This window comes from Trichoderma asperellum, chromosome 3, assembly GCF_020647865.1.
Source record: "Trichoderma asperellum chromosome 3, complete sequence".
Lineage (NCBI taxonomy): Eukaryota > Fungi > Ascomycota > Sordariomycetes > Hypocreales > Hypocreaceae > Trichoderma > Trichoderma asperellum.
This window is the reverse complement of record NC_089417.1, coordinates 1,946,370-1,965,163: the sequence shown is the minus strand read 5'-3', so window position 1 is coordinate 1,965,163 and position 18,794 is coordinate 1,946,370. Positions and strand designations below refer to the sequence as shown.

The following is an 18,794-nucleotide window of genomic DNA, read 5'->3' as shown; positions in this document are numbered from 1 at the left end:
TGTTTGAAACGAGCAATGCTGGACACAGCGCTCTGCGGTGGAAGAAAAAAAAAGGGAGGTAGGCACTGAGTATGCCATTTTTCTTTTTTCACTCCCCCTTGTGCAAATCCAGATATAAGTCAACGAAGCTGCATCATCGTAGGCGCTCACATGGCTGTCTCAGAGCCTCAGCGGCCCAACCACCCCCTTCTCATCCCATGTACGGCCTCGAATCCCCGCAAAGCCCACTCGCCTGGCAAAATATTCGCCCGCTGTTCCTAACGGCTTACTCCGTATCGAGCAATCCTACCTACAAGTAGTATCAACCACTCGAGTAGCGCCCAAGTACCTAGGTACTCATAGATTGCGACTCGCTCCATTTCCTCCGGCTCCGTCTGATCTAATTGGATGTGTAACAGGTGATACTATGTTCAGTAGGTTGTCCAGCAAGGCAAGTATGTATTAATAGCAAGGATCTCGACCGAGTGTCTGGAACCCGTTGCCTGCATAATCTTTGGGTGCTATGACTTGACCTAACCCGAGAGGGAAACACGCATTAGAGCCACTGCATGAGCATTCTCACGAAACCCGAGGTATCATAACCTACTACACGCATGTACTGCGTACTGCCTGCTACTAAGGTACTTTACTTGGCAGCATTCATCGAGTACCAAGGTAGACGATCCCATGCCATGTCAAGCTCTCATCGCCCGTCACTGTGGCACCCATCTCTCTCTAATAATCCTACCTCCTTCAAGCGGCTGTGCCACAAACAGCGCCCGCTTATGGTTGTACGCAGACGGATAAGTTCCTACAAAAGTGCAATACCTTAGTAGTCCACGGCAGAATGTCCAAGGTAATGTGACATGGGTAGGTACTAAACAAACCGTCAGCGGCCTGAAAAGCAGATGGTCCCTGATGTACGTCCGTTATACCTCTTTGTATTGAGTACCCGCGTATAATCAGCCGGCCGTGCCTTGATACCTCGCTCCTCGTCTTCAGCAGTTCTACCGGCCCTATCCTTTTGCCTGATCCATGTATTAATCCTATTGCCCAGACCTGCCTGTATAAATCAACATAACCACCACACCTGCTGGGTCACATGCATTACTTGCCACCTTAGTGAGAATGATGCCAGCTCCATCGTTCCCGTAGCCGATATGGGGACTCGAAGGCGGGTAATACTAGTGGTACATCCCGCCCCATGCATGTCTAGTATACAGTAGCAGCTCAAAACTAGATTAGACACATTGGTTTCTAGATAGCGGAGAATGTGAATGGAGTATTAGCCTGTATTAGTTTGTTCGTGGAAAGCTCGATTTGCTCGGGTTCTGCCGAACTCAGGTGCCGTCTAGACGCATTGTCATATGGGTCTATAGAGAATGCCACTACCCAGAATGAATATAGAGCCCCTTACTTCATCCATGTGGATAGCTTATCTTGAGTGTACTATCGTTTCGACTGCTTTGTTTAAGATGCGAATATGGGACTTGTAGTAAATCCCAGACCCCTGCTCAGGCACTCGCAGTAGTATTTGATTCAAGGTTTCATTCCGTGAGATCTAATCTACGGCTTTCATACAAATATAATGTTAAAGGGTCCATTTCCTAGCTCAAATAACGCATAGTTCCCCTAACACCTAGTCCGATATGCCGTATTCGTATCGTCAGACCGTTCATTTATCGTCATACATCACTCTAGTCATCTTTCGAAAGTACTCATAAACAGGATTAATTATGCAGTAATGGGTCGTGGTCGTTAAACATCTAGCATGCTTCTAACTTGCTGTGGTGGAGCGGCAGTGGAGTTGGTAGTATCTGTACTGTCGTTCCTTTGCGCATTATTTGGCCCATCATGTCGGGTAGGGCGGCCCCGATCTGTATCGCTATAGGACGGAGGACCATCTTGCGATATCTCGTGAATCCACCGTGCCCTCTGAGCCTGTCTCTCAGCTTCTGCACTGTTGGGGAAAATCACGTCGGAAAAGCCTTCAACAATCCGCTCGTTGTGTCGGCGATCAGATTTTCCCGTATAGCGATGCGACTCGCTTGTGGATGACAAATTCCCTACGCCAGCCCTATCAACCCGAGGGTTGTGAGACAAACTATTCATCTCGATGGTGGTGTTATCACTTGGGTGAGTGACAAAATCACCTCCTAGAGGTGGCTCTCTCTCGCCGTCTTCAAACCGGGCTTTGAGTCCACGTTTGCCTCCAATTTCGTTGACATTTTGTGAAATCTTGTCTCGCAGGGTGTAAAGATGTTCGCCTCGAACACGCCTCCACCATGCTGGCTTCTTAACGATGCCAAGCTCCTGGTCGATGACCTCACCTCGCTGACGCCTCTGCGAGATGAGGGCTTTATCTTCGTTGGGGCTCGCGAAACCATATATAATTTGCACAAAGAGGATAAGCAGAGAGGGGCCATAGCCCCAGGCAAATATGACGGGTACAATTCCACCGTATCGCATAACCGAGAATGTCCAATCAAACGAAATAAGTACCTGGTAGGCGACGAGGGCAAAGCAAAGAGGGATGGTGAGGACAAAACGTAGCGGAACTGCCTTGATGAAGCCCCATGTTCGGTTGAATATTCCACGGTTCCGTGGCTTGTAGTGATAGATGGAGTGGCGCAACGAGTAGATGATGGTAAGTGAAGCAATAACTAGACAAAAGGCTCCAGCTTTGAATCGTGCTCCTGTGGCAGTAGGGATGGCCTTGGCTAGAGTTTGTTCAGGGGATCGCTGCATTTCCACGAACGTCCAGCTGCGAGGCACAACGAGGAAGAAATTCTACAGTAGACGTATGTAAGTCGCGAGCTTAAAAAAGGGGGGCACTATATCCATAAAGGAGACTCACCATCCATATCCAGAAATAAACCCATAATGGCAGATAAAACTCTACTTTGGCGCGCCGGTCGTCGGTTCGATATACGAAGGGGTTGGGGTCAACGAATTGCCTCTCTTGCCAGCTCCCCCAATGTCTGACCGACTCCCAGACCAGTGCTACTGTTCCTTGGCAAATGAGGAACCAGAAGAATGACGTGACAACGATTGGCAGTTCCTGGACGTGATAACGATCGATGTCGATATTTGTGAACAAGCTGACCAGAGCGCATGCGCAGACAAAGCACCCCCAATACCACTGCCAACGTCGACCTATGGGATAGAAGCGCTTCTCCTTGGGTAGGTACATCTTGCCATGCTTGGCCAGGGTAGTGAGCGTAAGCATCAGAGCAATGGCAAACATGGCCGCAAAGCCAATTCCCACGTAGCCTCGGACACCGATTGGGTCCACGGCGCTGTAGCATTTGGTGGCGTTGATGAAGCTTCCATTGGTGTAAAGCAGAACGGGCTGGTACGGCTCATACGTCAGATAGCACTTGGAGTTGTTGGATAAGGTGCCATTGCTGTAGTAGGTGTAGTTCCAGTGCTTCAGCGTCGTGAGGTTGAAATGGATGGCCCCGAAGACGGTATCCGTGCTGTTGTCGCCGTCGGGAAATGACAGCAGCTCCCGAGCGTCGAAGACTTCGTAGCGGACCATGACGTCTAAACGCAGGGCCTCGGCCGCCGACGAATGTGTGTTGGAGTGCTCTGCTCGGTCCTCTGTATTCTCTATAGAGATGCGCCGCGATTGTTCAATGCCGTCATCAGTGGCGAGAGACTGTCTCAAGGTCGGCGAATCTCTCGTCGTTGGCTGAGTGGAATTCACGAGCAAAGCATAAATGGCAAAGGGCAAAAAAGAGAAAAGGGGGGGAAGCTTAGCTAGAGCCAAAGCATTTGCGCAGGAGAGAATGCAAGATGTGCATTGGAGAACGAGCAATTGGGGCGCGGCGGGTTTGGCTACAAGGGCCGATGAATGGCTGCTGCCGGTGGTGCCGCCGCCGCCGAAAAGCCGCGCACGCCGTCAAGTCAAAGCTCTAGCAAGGACGAGCGGTGCTAGTAAGTCTTGGGTCTTCGCTACAACGATATTTGCGAGTTTGGCTGGAAAGCACGTCTGTCGGCGCTCTACGATTACTGCGTTCCGCCTATCCCATTAACCGTGACAATTCAACATCAAAATACCAAGATACAAATGATACAGCATCACTGGTAAAAATCTTTGGGCTTTGCGACTCATACGTGCCATGTGCTTTGGGTGGCCGATTTAAAGTGCGTTTTAGCGCCAAATGCTTAAACGCATAGTGCGCCTTTAGCCTGCATCTCCGCCAACCTTCACGACTCAGAGGTCTGCCTGTCAACGAAGCAACTTTGAAGTCTGCATTCCTGATACAGCATCTTGGTCTCATCTACAGGGCACCCGTACATATTTATAATTTCCCCCGTCCGATCAAAGCCATAGAACGGGTTACCGGTTGCGCTTTGACAGCGAACATGGATACCAATCCCATGGTCCGCTGTCACTGCGGCGCCGTGTCTTTCCGGGTCGTGCTCCCCAAGCCTCTCACAGTTGACGTATGCCACTGTCTGGAGTGCCAGAGACAATCCTCGTCGGCATTTGGCGTCTCGGCCGTCTTCCCTGTTGAGGGCATGCTTCCCTTGGCCGAGGACTTACAGCCTCGCGTCGGGATGTGGACACGCAAGACTGATTCGGGACGCACGCTGGAGTGTTATTTTTGCAAGACATGTGGGGTTCGCTTGATCCATCGGGGTCTGCTGCCAGATGGAACATCTTCGCAGATATTGACTGTCAAGGGAGGTTGTATGGAAAACTTGAGCCTCGAAGCTGCAAGACACATCTACACAAGAACAGCCAGAGTACCGGTGCCGGAAGGTAGTTACTCTGGGCCTCCCGATCAATATTGATGAGCGCAAGAATAATGCATTAGTTATGCCAATGACAGCTACCTTCATGAATACCTTCCAAGTACTAATAATGAATAGAAAAACTGGTTGAGTACAGAGGCAAACGGGGGGCGGGGGGAAGAGCTGGACTATGCGGCCATTTGAGAAGAAAGAGAATATCTCTGTGCATTTATAGTCTATCAGGGGTTCGATTTTCTCATCTTATTACTGAGCTATCATTCAAGCTTTTCAACTTTTTTTTTCCATCTTCATGTATACAAATACATAGGGAGTCAGTGTCCAAATCTAGCGGCATGATATCCCTTCTAATTTACCAAAAGCACGTAAAACACGCTGAACGAACAATTGATAGATCTCGGCACAATGTGTCATACACAGGCTCTGAAAATCATCGCCCTATGTTATTCAACACACTTCCCGTCATAACGGCTATTTCTCGGTCCCAGCTTGCTTCGACGCCGGGCTTCTTTTTGCTGCTGGAAAAGACATTCGGTGTTTGACTCCCCTTGATAACGGCCTGTCGAATAGCGTCCCCGACAACGTTCTTATTCGTGCGTAGTGTACGAGCAACAATGCCTCCTCTGGTAGCTATCTCCTGAACGCGAGCGGAAATATTACTCGCCATGCTGCGCCAAAAGTAGGAAATCAAAGAGCTCGTTTCAAATCGAGACAGCAGTAATCGGACGAGGTTTTGCTGCTTCTTCTTCGCAGAAGCTGGAACCAAGGGGTGGGTGGGAGCCTCAGTAGTTTCGAGAATCAACTCAAGCGAAGCAATGTTCTGGCAGTGGGATACGACTTCGACAAGAGATTTGTCTAGAGTAGGAAGCTGTCCGAGAGATCGTGAGAGAGCTGCGGTGCTTGCTTGCAGAGCAGAGCGGACATAGGAATCCAGGGCTTGTACAAGTAACTTTGGAGTCCATTTCTCCAATTGAATTCCGCTGATCGGCGACAGCAAATATAGTGCAGACATGGCAGATACCAATCGTGATCGTGCCTCCTCGCTCTGTGCAAAAGTGATGTTGTTCGGCGTAGCAAATTCGCGAATCTGCCGCTCAGACATCTCGGTAATCCGTCGTTCGATCGGTATGATGATGGCGTCCCGCAGGCTCTTGATGGCGTTGAGCTTCTCGAGCCCATGGCCTTCCTCGCCCGGTGCCTTGCTGTCCAGAACTTCGCGCAGCGAGAGGATGGTGTATGAGCATCGAACGAGCGCTCCGTAGTCGCCTTTTCCGGCACCGGGGTTGCCCAGCTCAGAGAACTGTGCCTCGAGCTGTCTCCCAAGCTGCAGGCACCTCCCCATTGACCTCCCCAGCCTCAGCGTCTCCCAAAGGCGCAAGGCGACCTGGCGGATCTCCTCAGCCTCGGCATGCTTATCGATTACCTCCTTCTCGAGTTGCTTATAGCTGTCATTCAGGCTTGCGATCTGAGCTTCGAGCTGCGCAACAATGGCTTTGCTGGCTTGGGTCTGCGATTGGGTATATTGGAGCAAAGGAACGGCGGAACGGGTGGTGAGGAGGTCAATGTGAGAGTCAATCTCTTGAGCGTCAAAGAGGACTCGCGACAAGGGTGTTGAGAGATCAAGCGGGGAGTCGTCAGGATTGTTGGTGGAAAGGACGAGTGAATTGGCAAACGCGGCGGGCGAGAAGTCGGGAGCAAGGAATGTCTCGTAATCGATGTAGGATGGCTCTTCAATAGCCTGAGGGTCTGGTAGCGCTGCCATGTTGCTTCAAGCGGCTTGGTGGAGGAAGCATCAATTGCACGAGAGCGTGCCTCGTCTCTCCTACATAGTAGATTGGAGGGGAGCAGCTCTGGGGGACTAAAATGGCGCCTGTGGGAATATTGCTCCATATTAACTGGTAGGGCCGCAGCTGCACCACTATTTACGGTGTTAGTTGACGCGTTGGTAGCGCCTCAAGTTGAGCCGCCGCTGCCTCTCAAGTAAGAGAACGATTTTGATTATGTTTTCTTTTCTTAATTTTTTTTTTTTTCTTTGTTTAAAAAAAAAAGAAAAGAAAAGGTCGTGGATAAAGACTTTTCACGCCATAACATCATTATGCACACTGACTTTCTAGAGGGGGGCCAAAGCGAACATGAGACGATGATACGGAGTAGATCCTGATATACATTTAGAGGTATCAGATAGATAAAGCAGATGCCGAATATGCGTCCCCAGCATGCGTCCGCCAGGAGGAGGATTTTGGCACAGAATGTAACCGTTGTATAGACGGAGCGTACAGTCCAGTATACGCAATGTCGTAAATCCCAGCAAGGGCTCAGACTGTGGCGCTTTCTCGGGCGCTTTCTTCAGGTACAAACGTTATAGTGGTGCTGGATATTTTTAGGTCGATGCCTACCCGTTGAGAGTCGATGAACCCCGCCGCCTTTGGGACGGGAAATCGATCTGCGGTTAATCGTACAAACAGAGTCGTAGACCACATGCTCGCTCGCATAGCGTTTAGCAAGCAGGAGTCGGCTATCAGCTCCACGCCCAGGCGGACGCTATAAAGAGGTTGCTGCAAGCACTAAAGCATACGTTGCCTTATTTGCACCTGTGTGGTCAGCGCATGTACAAAAAGGGCTTTGTTTGGCGCTCTGCCATCTCCCCAAACATCGGCATCCAGCGCCAAGCTTCTCCCCTTGCGCACAACCACCGCCACTAACACGCTCTATCCAGACTACCACTGCGAAGCCCACTCAAGCCACTGTCTAAGCCTGGCAGGCGGCGCAACGGCCATCAACTCATCCCCCCGTGTCAGCAGACGCCTACAGATTATCTCGCATGCCAGACTTCTTGAGCGCGCATCGCCACACTGTATTAGTCGTGGGTTTAATTATAGCACGCCTCTTGTTCCAGAAAGAGAGCCCTTACTGCAGCCTCAGCCTCAATATTAACGTCGCGGTCCCTCTGCCTGTCCTGGCGCTCTTCTGTCCCTTTTGATTTGCATTAATATTCTGCCTGCAGACCGTCGCCAGCTAGCGGTGCGCCATCAGCCGAAAGCTCCTCCGCGACTCTTCTCCTGGACCAGGAACAGCAAGAGAAGAAGAAAAATTCGCCTTCGCTTGGCCCTTTTTTAGCCCGTGCACCGCCCCAACGACGTGGGTGCTCCATACATAATTCCAGGCTTCCCGCGCGCATACTGGATCTTGTACAAACACAAGTACGGAGTTGCGGCACATTCGCATCCAATACTTGCCATCTCTTATTACCACTAGCAATATCCATCCTGCTGCTAGGTGCTGCCTAGTGGTGTTGAAGTCGCACCAGGGTTTGTGGCCCATTTTCTGCCGTTTGTTGCCTGCGCTCCGGCTGTGCTGTGCTGCGCTGTGCTGCGCTGACATCTAGGAGCAGCTGCAGTCATCCAAGTAGAGAGAAAAGGAAGCGAACAGCGAGATAGCCTGCAACGGGAGGCTCCTATCTATATCCCATCCAGAAGCCATGGCCCCCCAACTTGGCGCCACCTTCGTCCCTGGCAGCGACGATGATTACTTTATGCCAGAGGTCGTGGCTCCGTCCCCTCAGCGGTATGCGTTTTCCATTTTATTTCGAACCCCTGTCTCCCAAGCCTCCTTGGTCCTGTTGTCCTCCTATCTTCCATCTCGCCTGGTTGACGAGGCTGGACCCTGTCAGAGGCTGAATGGAGCCCTTCAGCCATTCAAGGTGGGGCTGCTGCTGACGTTCTCTTCTTGATCCTTTCGATTAGGGTGACCCCTCAGGTGCCGCAGAACATGCAGGAGGACCTGCAGCGCATGGAGCTCGAAGCCCGTGAAATTGAGCCGAGAAGCCACGACGCAGGATCCTACAATAGAGCCCGCGAGCCCTCTCTGTCGACCTACACCGGCCAGAACTCGCCCGGCAAACCCTTAACCAACGCCGCCCAGCCCGACAACAGAGCCTACGGCCAGAACAGCGGCGGTCGGACACGGCAGCCCGACACCATGGACGACGACGCCCCGTCATTCTCGCCCTTCCCCAAGGTGGTCGGCGACAACGTGCCACCGGCGGACGAGGAGAAGGAGAAAATACTGTGGAAGGCCCGAAACCATGTCTTGCACTCGCAGAATGTCAACATGCAAATCACCTGGGCTCGCGATGTGCTCAACTGGGCCGAGATTTCCATGGACGCCGCTGCCAGAGAGGCAGCTGAGAGCGGCAATCGCCCCCCAACTCCGCGCAAGGAGCATGAACTGCGCAACGACGCCGTCAACATTATCCGATACCTGGCCGAGCAGGAGCACCCAGATGCCCTTTACATTCGCGCCAAATGGCTTGAGTTTGGCAAGTTTGGGGATCGTGTCGACAAGCGCGAAGCCTACGCGGGGTACAAGAAGGCGAGCGATCTCGGCAACACGCGGTCAGTATACAGGATGGGCATGCTGTTCGAGCAGTCCAATGACATGTCCAAAGCAAAGGAGTACTATTACAAGGGCCTTAGCTTGAAGGACTCGGCCGCCCTTTACCGCATGGGCATGATGAGTCTGCTTGGCCAGCATGGCGAGACAAAGGATTATCAGGGGGGATTGGAGCGCATCCGAAACGCGGCCGACTGTGCAGACGAAGATGCGCCCCAGGGAGCATACGTGTACGGCATGCTTATCGGACGAGACCTGCCTGACATTACCATACCCGAAGGACTATTGCCTTACGCCGTCGAGACGGCAAAGATGTATGTCGAAAAGGCGGCGTATCTTGGCTTTGCCAAGGCTCAGCTCAAAATGGGTCAGGCATATGAGTTATGTCAGCTGGGGTGCGACTTTAATCCGTCCTACTCTTTACACTACTACGGATTGGCCGCCAAGCAAGGAATCCCAGAGGCTGCTCTTGGTGTCAGCCGATGGTTCCTCTTTGGTTATGAGGGCGTCTTCAAGAAGAATGAAGAGCTGGCCTTCAAATATGCCCACGAGGCGGCGTCTGCGAAGCTACCCACTGGCGAGTTCGCCATGGGCTACTACCACGAAATCGGTATCCACGTTAGCAAGGACGTTGTCGAAGCCCAGAAATGGTATCAACTCGCGGCCGATCATGGGAACAAGGATGCCGTTGGTCGACTAGAGTCCCTCAGCCAGGATAAGAGTCTTTCAAAAGCAGATCACGAGACCACAACATTAACACGAATCAAATCACAGCACGGTTCAATGAGAGGCAAGCGTCCCGAACGATTCAAGCAAGCAAACCCAATGCCCACGGTTAGCGAGGGCGCCGATGGCGGTCCACCACCGCTGCCCAAACTTGTCACGTCAGTTGGCTCTTCCCGACCCTCGCCCGTGCCTTCACCCGGCATGCGTCCTACGATTGTGGAAAATAATAACTTTGCTGAGCCATCCAGAGCGTCGTTCGTTGATAGCTCTGATCGACAGCCAGCCTTTAATATCCGCGTGGATTCCAACGCCCCACCTATGCGCTCTCAGTCTGCCGCGCCTTATCCCGTAGATGATCGGGCACAGCCGATGAACGCCCGCCCTGGTGGAGGAGCGCCATATCCAGACGACGATGGTCGACCAAACCCGGGCCGCTATAATAACTACCCCCCTAATCAAGGCCCCGCGGCCGACCGACCAAGCAGCGCATTCGGTATCAGGCCATCGACAGGTGGCGGCCCTGGTGGTCCCGGCCCAAGGCCGATGCCAGGCTCACAGTCGGCTGGCAACTTGTACCCATCTAACCAGCCTCCTCTTGGAGCTGGCCGTGGCAGAGGTGGACCCGGGCCTGGCCCGGGCCCAGGCCCGGGACGCCCATACGGAGGAGACAGCCGTCCCGGAAGCGCCCACTCGAATGGACGAGGTCAGCCGCCTCAAGGATACGGTGGACCGCCGCCAGGTCAATACGGTCCTCGGACGTCATCACGGCCAGGGCCGGATGGATATGCCGATCCTCATAACAGCGGCCCTGGCGGTCCCGGCGGCCCCGGAGGGCACTACCCAGAGAGAGTGGGTTCTCTCCCCCCACAAGCTGGAGGACACCCAGGAAGAGTGAATACCGGAGGTCCCGCAGGTCCCCAAGGCTTTGGAAACGGGCCGCGGCCAGGTCCCGGTATGCCAAGTCCTGGCATGCCCAGTCCCGGTATGCCGGGTCCTGGTAGAGCCGGCACTGCTCCTCCAGGACAAGGTCCTCCACGTCCTGATGTTCACAGCCCAAGTCCTGTACCAAGCGCGGCTTCAGCACCGAGCAAGCCTAGTAAAGCACCGAGCAAACAAGGCCCCGCAACGTTCGAAGATATGGGTATCCCACAGGGCAAACAGGATGGTGATTGCGTGAGTAGTTCTAAATTCATAACGTCTAGGTGCATGAGAAAGGCTAACATTGATTCTCTAGGTTGTCATGTAAACGACCGTGCTCTATTTTTACATGTCCTAGAGCATGTACCCGAATATACGAAGATAATAACAGGAGGGGGTCAGCCAATTTGCACATAGAGAACTTCAACACAAGATACTACAGCGTGTACTTGTCAAGCAAGGAGCATTTCAGAGCGTACATCTACTTCATTTTGCTTTTTATTTTGCTTACGAACTTGACTTGGACTCTCTTCTTAATCCATCAAAGCGAAGATCTTGGAGACCATTGAAGACGGGATAGAGTGAAGAGATATGAGGGGGCGGCGAGCGGTTAGAGAGAGAGGGGAGGGAGGTTGGTTGGTTGGTTGGATGATACTTGAAAAAAACTTACATCACGGCGCTGGAATCATACGATATCTTTTTTGTTTGTTTTTTTCTTTTTTTTTTTAAGAAAAAAAATGCGAAAGTGATCTTGTACATGTTACGAGCTGATCAGGCTATTTTTCAACTTTTCCCTTGGCGATGAGTCGTTGAGGGTGAATTGTATATATTTCATCTCTGTATTAATTTTCTTGGAAAAAAAATTATATTGCCCCGATAATGCACTTCTTTTACAAGATCTCGTTAGCGAATCATTGGATACTAGGTAGTAATCGATCCTTGGCAATGCCAATACGGTAGCAGTAATTAGCAATGCCCTTTTAGGCTGAAGTTGGCAAACCGCTGACTCCCTATCTATTGTACTAATGCTTAATACTGCCATGGTCGCTCTGCCCAATGCCGCTGGTCCATCTTGTTAACTCAGGATTGTACTTGACAGCGCGTCAAGTGGTTTTTGGGTGACACTTGATCAATCTCTAGGCAACCTTTCGAGCTGCTGACTGCATAGTTACATCCCTAGAAACTGTTTATCGCACGAATCCTACCAAAGAACAAATCAATATGAAGGCTGCGTCTTCCCCCTCCTATTCCTCCACAAATATCCATGATAAACCATTGGCCATTCGTTTCGCTGCAGCGCTGTATCATACTCTATTCGGAAGCTCAGTGGAACTATTGCAAGCGCCCCATGCACAGCCGGGTACTAGAGCCGCCTGCCGTCCCCCTCATCCCGCTGAAAGTTTACGAAGTTTACGACTTGAATAGTATTCTCTGCGCCGAAGGAGTGCAGTAGTACGAGGCATCGCGGATTGCGTATCCCCCTCCCCTCGGTCCTATTTCCATATCTCGTCTCGTGGAACGGTTGGTAGGATAAATACCATGGCATGGCCAACTCTTTTTTCCTCCTCACGGCCGGCTTGTTGGTGTCACGGGCATAGTTGTATAACAAGCAAATATCGCTGCGGCTGTGTTTGAACTTCCCGTTCGTTGGTGTTTGCGCTTTTGTCTTTTGTTTTCTTCTTTTCCGTAGGGTATTTCTCCATCTTCTTTTCCAACCTTTCAAAGGCTGACTGACTAAAAGGCACGGCGAGCATAGCTACGCAGAGAGAGTGAGGGCTTCAAATCACCACCATGAGACTCTGCTTTCGGCTCCTGCTTGCAGGATGCTACTCTACTCTAGCCATCGCTGGAATCGGGGTTTCACCACTGGCGGCTCCCTTTGACCCTTTTGATTGGGACACAATCACACCCAGTGACGATCTTGAGTATCATGACTGCTATGAGCAGTTCAAATGCGCTCGCTTGCAAGTGCCCCTCGACTGGCTCAACGAGACAGACACAAGAGTAGCCACGATTGCCATGATCAAGCTGCCCGCAGTCGTCCCAGACGACGACCCGACGTTTGGCGGCTCCATCTTCTTCAACCCCGGAGGGCCTGGTGGCTCAGGCGTCACGGTCATGCTCTCGATGGGCCACTATCTTCGCAACACGGTCGACAAACCAGGCCGTCGCCATTATGAAATCCTCAGCTTTGACCCTCGCGGCATCGGCTACACGCTCCCCACTTCCGACTGCTTCGACGGCAGCGTCGTGTCGCGAGATGCTTTCATCCTAGAAGCCCGCGGCAATGGGCCCCTCACCAACGGCGACAACTCTATTGCTTACAGCCTTGCCATCATGGACGCTTTTGGCCAGCGCTGCGTTCAGGCCGGCGACGCCATGGCCTTTGCCGGGACTCCGAATGTTGCCCGCGATATGGTCGAGATGGTCGACAAAATTGATGATCTGCGTAAGAGGGACGCTGCTGCTCGGAAGCAAAACGAAAATGGAGAGGCCCCGGAAGCTCAGGACCCTGACGATATGCGAGAAGAGCTTAAGAAGCGATCTGCTCGCAAAAGGACGCCAGCTGAGCTTCGTGATGAGCCTGGAGATGTTCCACGTCTCCAGTATATTGGCTTTTCCTATGGAACCATTCTTGGCAATTATTTTGCTTCCATGTTTCCTGGCCGAGTTGGCCGTCTCATTCTTGACGGAGTATGCGATGTCGAGGATTATTCGACCGGTCCGGTACGTTACCAACAAGGACAATGGTATTCCCGTGCTCTCAAAAGGCTCCGCTGACAAAATTTCTCTTTGTACTTCTATTAGGGCTGGCTCACAAACACCGTTGACACCGATGAGATCTTTGACACCTTCTTAGAGGGTTGTGCCGCTGCCGGCCCCGAAGTCTGCGCCTTGGCCCGCGAATCAGACACCCATGGGGCATCCGATATACGCCGTCGCCTCGACCGCTTCTTTTTAGACCTGGACCAGAGGCCCAAGCCCGTGCTGCTAGACTCCGGCGACGTCGTCATCGTCACCGGGTCGGACGTCCGCTCCCTCATTGGCTCGATACTTTACACCCCTTTGAAGGGGTTCAAGGTACTTGCCAAGCAGTTGGACAGCTTCATATCCGGCAACATTAGTGATATGGCTATCCTGGCTTTGAGCTCGGGCTTGATGCCGGTCATGAAAGACGCATGTCCTATCGCCAACTTCACTAACCCCCAGCTTGTTTGGAAAATAGAATCGCAAAGCGCTGTCGTTTGCGTTGACGGCGACGACATTACTGACAAGGACGTTTCTTGGTGGCGCAAGTACGTGAATCGTCAAATGAGCACATCTAGCCTCTTTGGTGCCACATGGGCTACTATCCGCCTGCCCTGCTCCAGCTGGCGATTTCGTCCCAAGTGGCAGTTCAAAGGCCCATTTACCACGCCAAAGCCCGACCCATCCCTGAAATCGGGCCATCCAGCAGCCCCTATTCTCTTCCTCTCGAATCGACTTGATCCTGTCACACCTCTGAGGGCTGCTCAAGCCATGGCTGCAAAGCATCCCGGCGCCCGTGTCATCATTCAAGAGGCCATGGGCCACTGTGCTGTGGCTTCTGCCCCCAGCAGTTGTACCAAGAATGTTGTAGCTGACTACTTCGAATCCGGCATTATCCCTGCTGATGTATCAACATGTAACATAGAGTGTGGTCCTTGGGATACTTCCTGCTCTCTTACCAATGCCAATATCACTGGCGATGTCGATGCTCAGGCTGCCGCTTCTTGGTTTAATGGAGAGGAGCGCATTTGGCGTAGGATGTCTCCTCTCGGCGTGTTATAAATAATGAGAGGTCGTCTCACTTTAGCACAAGTTAGATTTACGCTTCCCTTCACTACGTGTTCCAAATCCATGCTCACATAGCGGTGAGATAATTCTAAATGGCGTGGAGTTTATCGGAAATGTCCATTGATTGTATTATAACAATGTAATGATTTACATGACCTCACTCTTGTTCCACGGCCATTTACCATTACATCTAGTGCTGCAGCTACAACCACATTATGCTGCTTGCCAAGAAATCTAGGTTCAAATTGCTTCCATCAACAAACAAACAAACAAACTGCAAAATATTCTCTCCTTGCGATTCATCGCACCTAATTACCTCCCGAAATCCTCAAATGATGGCCTATTATACCGATTCCCAGATGTATTCATCATCCAGTCGTTTCAGTCCGCGTGCAGTCCAGTGCCAGACGCCTCGGCGAGCAACTGATTCAATAGTCTCACGCTTGACTGACTGAGGAGCAACACCTGCGCGGCAGGCAGCGGCTTCACAAGTGTTGTCACTCCAGCCAAACTTGAAGTCGTCTCCCCACCAGACGCGCAACTCAGTGCCAACACGTAGAGTAATCAAAACAGATGTGATATTTGTGTAGCCGTCAAACGATACCGACGTCAGTCGACAGTTCCCATGAGGAAAGCTGGGGCATGCTGGAATACGCCTTGTCTCAGACCAGGCTATTGACTCCTCTGTTCCCAAAATTTCGTTGTATCGATACGCCGATAACTCAAATTCACACCATTTCTCGGCACCATCTGCCGCGCAGCCAAGACTTGCGCCTTGAAAGTCGAATCTGAAACAGGGATTTGGAGCGTTTGGACCAACACCAATCTCAGCAGTATCTCCTACATTAGAACGGCCCATAGATGGTAAAGAGGGTGGCACGAATTCGACAAGCTGGCCACCGGATGAAGGAATGTAGGTTTGAGATGTTTGAGACGACGGAGGAGCAATAAGGAATCCTTCAGAGAACCAAATATCATGAGCAGGGTTGAAAAGGGGGCCAGCTTTAACATCATCAAACTACAAATCGAGTTAGAAACGGACCATGAGAAGAATATGAGGGGTACGAACGTCTAATGTAAGATTGCCGATCTTCCCACCAGTCGGACACATAGGAGAAGGGTCAACTGGGGGTGGTAGAGAAGACGTTGGAGAAGGTAGAGCAGGGGAAAGATCACTCTGGCTGTTTGATACTGAGGTTGAGCTCACGCTCAGTGTATTGTTCTCCGAGAGCACGCTGCTAAGTGTAGAGCTAGAGTTATCCCATACAAATTCTGACGATATTGATCTATACGAAGTTAGAGACTGTATGCAGGGAGGTCATCTTTGACTTACTCTTGTTGGCGACGGAAGACCCGCAGATTGGGCAGAGTAACGGTGGCCATGGTAGTAAGTGGGAAGTTGATAGTGTATGTGGTGGTTTGCTCTGGTATAACATTGGTCCAAGTGCTAGTTTGGAGAGCGGTGGCAAGACGTGATGGTCCCGGGAGACCATATGCTGGCGATGAAGTCAATTCCGCAGCGTCAGTCGGAAGTGAGCCGTAGGCGTTCTAAGACAGCGGCTCAGATCCTAATACTGGTGCTTGATTTTCCCACTGATCATCGTATGGAACGAGACTTGGGGATTGCCCATTAGGGCCATTAGTGACGGTAAGAGTCGAGGTGCGAGTGCCAGTCACAGTCCCTGTTGGTTCCACAACTCCAGAAACCACTGCAGATGGTGGCAGCACACTTGGTAGGCTAGCTCCAAAGGTCCCATACGGAGTAAGATTAGGGAGATCGTTAAGAGTGCCGCTCGAGAAATTTGGGTTGGGGAAAGATGGTGCACCAGTTGACAGGGGTAATATTGCGGTCCCCAGCTCTGCGCCGCTTGGTATGCCAATCACAGTTTGGACAACTGGTGTAGCCCTGCCATCTGGTCCAACTGTAGTCACTGTGATACAGGTTGTAAACACGTCACTGCCAGGAGGAATAGAAAGGCCGCCTTGAGGAAGACCACCTTCAGGAAGACCGGTTTGAGCCGGTGCTAGAGAAGGGTAGCCAACACTAGTTTGTGCAGGCAAAGCATTGCTCAAACCACCAGTAGGGATGAGAACGGTTTGAATAACCGGTGTAGTAAGGCCATTTGGTCCTACAACGCCAACGGTGATGCAAGTTGTGGCCAGGCTACTTGCCTCAGGGAGATTTGAGATGCCTTCAGGAAAACCTGCGGTTTGAGCTGGCGGCAAAGGCATTCCGCTAGTAACAGTAGGAAGGACGTTGCTTGCAGGTACGACAAAAGTAGATTCAACGACCGTGGGAGCACCATCAGCACCAAAGACTGTGTAACTTGTGCATGAGGTGATGGCATTCACACCAAGATCTGTTGTGATTTGAGGCAAATTATCAGAAACTCCTCCTGCCTGAGTTGGCACTCCTGTGACAAGGGCTGCGGGAATTGCATTTGCGGTAGGACTAGAAATGACCCAAGTTGTATCAATTACTGTTGGAAGACCATCCAATCCAAGTACTGTGTAGCTTGCACATGTTGTACTGCCGCCTTCTCCCACGCCAGCGGCTGTTCCAGTGACTTGATTTGGGAAGCCATTAACAGAAGCAGGACCAGGGATTCCTGCTGGCGTGTTTGTTGGTGCAGGCATTAGCCAAGACGATTCCACCACAGTTGGCAGTCCATCGGGGCCAAGAACGGTGAATGTGGTGTGTGTTGCAATGACAGGCCCGCCAGGCAAGCCAGTGATAACGCTAGGGTTTAACGAAAGCCCAGAGGGAAATGAAGAAGGAAGAGAAGCTGCAGTTGTTGGCAAGTCGACCCAAGTAGAGTGAACGACAGTGGGGATTCCGTTGGGTCCCATAATGGTGTAGCTTGTGCAAAGAGTCTCTCCAGCTGTCGCAAGAACTTCTGAAGCCGCAGGAACACCTGGAGTAGATCCAGGGAACGGGGCAGCGGTAACAATGGGTTGAGCAGCACCATTTCCATTGCCAATCTGGGTACCAGGGAATTGTATAATTGTCGGTTTGCCATCTGGGCCAATAACCGTTATTTGAGCAGGCTGGCTTCCGCCAATACCAGCGCCTGTAGCAGTGGGCGAAGAGTAGCCTGATGGCTGCTGATCGAAAGTATTGGGGATGCTATTGAGGCCATCCGCACTACCGTATGCTGGATTCTCAGGGGTGATGGTAGAAAGGGATTCGGGAACTGGCCCACCAGCAGTAGCTTGACCGCTTGATAGTGTGGAATGGTCTCCAAGATTGGAATTGAATGAACCAGGCTCTTGTGTTTGTGCAGATGATCCATCAGGAAAGCCCGCGGATGTCTCAACAGGGTCAGAAGCACCATCAGTAGAAACGGGAAAAGGTGAAATATTGGATGTAAACGCATCTGATGGATCACCATCGCTACCCCAGACATCGATTGTGACGGTAGTGAAAGGTTTCACACTGGTATGTGCGGCTTGAGCAGACTGAACAGGGGAAATCAAGACAGTTGAATCAGGGAAAGTAGATTGCTGGATCGTCTGGTTGGGATCAAAGTCATTGGACTGAGCAGCACCAGAGGGGGCAAGACCAGAGGGAGTAACATGGCTGGTAGGGTATACAGTGACAAAAACTGTTGTAATACCTTGCAGGGCACAAGTGGGCATGCTAAGAGCAGAACCAGGGGAGTTTCCAGTCAATCCAGCGGGAGCACCATTTGGAAGTCCACTTGGATTTCCATAGGAGATACCGTTAGGGTCATCGTTAACACTACTGCTGGGAGAGCCGCCTGAGTTGCCGCCAAAATCACCACCAGGGTTGCCATTGTTGTTGCCATTGTGCGTTCTATGTACATCGTTAGGAATTGTGAGTAAATAGGAGTGTGTATCAGCACATACCCGTAATCAGCTTGAGCACTTGCGTGTTGCACGACGGCGCCAGCTATCAAGACTGTCAAAGACGTAAAGACCCGCATTGTGGCCGAAGTCAAGACTCGCAAAACTGGCGTAATGCGAACAATCTGTAGACTAATGAGAGAGGCGGATGCAACAGAGGTGGATGCAAATGAGTGAGAAACAATGAATGACCGAAAAGACAAAAGTTGAAACGAGAGAATCGAGGTTAAGTAGAAGAGGAAGAAGAAGAGGGAGAGGGGGGGAGGAAGGAAAATATCTTGCCGCGGGGAGAAATGTATTGAGAGCCGAATTGCCTGAGGGCATAAGAGAAGGAG

At 51.6% G+C, this 18,794-nt stretch overlaps 7 protein-coding genes across 7 annotated transcripts; 3 read left to right on the top strand and 4 right to left on the bottom strand.

The window, feature by feature from the left end:
* Window positions 1-1,437: 1,437 nt before the first annotated feature.
* Window positions 1,438-3,903, bottom strand: TrAFT101_005213 (uncharacterized protein). The gene is made up of 2 exons (XM_024902756.2): window positions 2,837-3,903; window positions 1,438-2,769 (listed from the first exon to the last, which is right to left on the bottom strand). The coding sequence occupies exons 1-2, from the start codon at window positions 3,518-3,520 to the stop codon at window positions 1,738-1,740; spliced, it is 1,716 nt and encodes a 571-aa protein (XP_024757591.2). The 5' UTR covers window positions 3,521-3,903; the 3' UTR covers window positions 1,438-1,737.
* Window positions 3,904-4,350: 447 nt separating this feature from the next.
* On the top strand, window positions 4,351-4,782 carry TrAFT101_005212 (uncharacterized protein; the record flags this gene model as incomplete). Its single annotated transcript, XM_024900890.2, has 1 exon — window positions 4,351-4,782. The coding sequence occupies one exon, from the start codon at window positions 4,351-4,353 to the stop codon at window positions 4,780-4,782; it is 432 nt and encodes a 143-aa protein (XP_024757593.2).
* A 140-nt stretch (window positions 4,783-4,922) lies between these two features.
* Window positions 4,923-6,643, bottom strand: TrAFT101_005211 (uncharacterized protein). The gene has a single exon (XM_024910171.2). The coding sequence runs from the start codon at window positions 6,500-6,502 to the stop codon at window positions 5,171-5,173; it is 1,332 nt and encodes a 443-aa protein (XP_024757594.1). The 5' UTR covers window positions 6,503-6,643; the 3' UTR covers window positions 4,923-5,170.
* Window positions 6,644-8,429: 1,786 nt separating this feature from the next.
* TrAFT101_005210 (uncharacterized protein) lies at window positions 8,430-11,654 on the top strand. The gene is made up of 2 exons (XM_024906981.2): window positions 8,430-11,031; window positions 11,093-11,654. Exons 1-2 carry the CDS (start codon window positions 8,509-8,511, stop codon window positions 11,102-11,104), a joined length of 2,535 nt encoding a protein of 844 aa, XP_024757595.2. The 5' UTR covers window positions 8,430-8,508; the 3' UTR covers window positions 11,105-11,654.
* Window positions 11,655-11,876: 222 nt separating this feature from the next.
* On the top strand, window positions 11,877-15,958 carry TrAFT101_005209 (uncharacterized protein). The gene is made up of 3 exons (XM_024910172.2): window positions 11,877-12,467; window positions 12,518-13,503; window positions 13,585-15,958. Exons 2-3 carry the CDS (start codon window positions 12,568-12,570, stop codon window positions 14,584-14,586), a joined length of 1,938 nt encoding a protein of 645 aa, XP_024757596.2. The 5' UTR covers window positions 11,877-12,467; window positions 12,518-12,567; the 3' UTR covers window positions 14,587-15,958.
* TrAFT101_005208 (uncharacterized protein) lies at window positions 14,708-16,273 on the bottom strand. The gene is made up of 3 exons (XM_024903741.2): window positions 15,926-16,273; window positions 15,662-15,878; window positions 14,708-15,610 (listed from the first exon to the last, which is right to left on the bottom strand). Exons 1-3 carry the CDS (start codon window positions 15,973-15,975, stop codon window positions 14,936-14,938), a joined length of 942 nt encoding a protein of 313 aa, XP_024757597.1. The 5' UTR covers window positions 15,976-16,273; the 3' UTR covers window positions 14,708-14,935.
* On the bottom strand, window positions 16,141-18,539 carry TrAFT101_005207 (uncharacterized protein; the record flags this gene model as incomplete). The annotated part of the gene is made up of 2 exons (XM_066127406.1): window positions 16,141-18,409; window positions 18,463-18,539. The coding sequence occupies 2 exons, from the start codon at window positions 18,537-18,539 to the stop codon at window positions 16,141-16,143; spliced, it is 2,346 nt and encodes a 781-aa protein (XP_065983517.1).
* Between the last annotated feature and the right edge of the window lie 255 nt (window positions 18,540-18,794).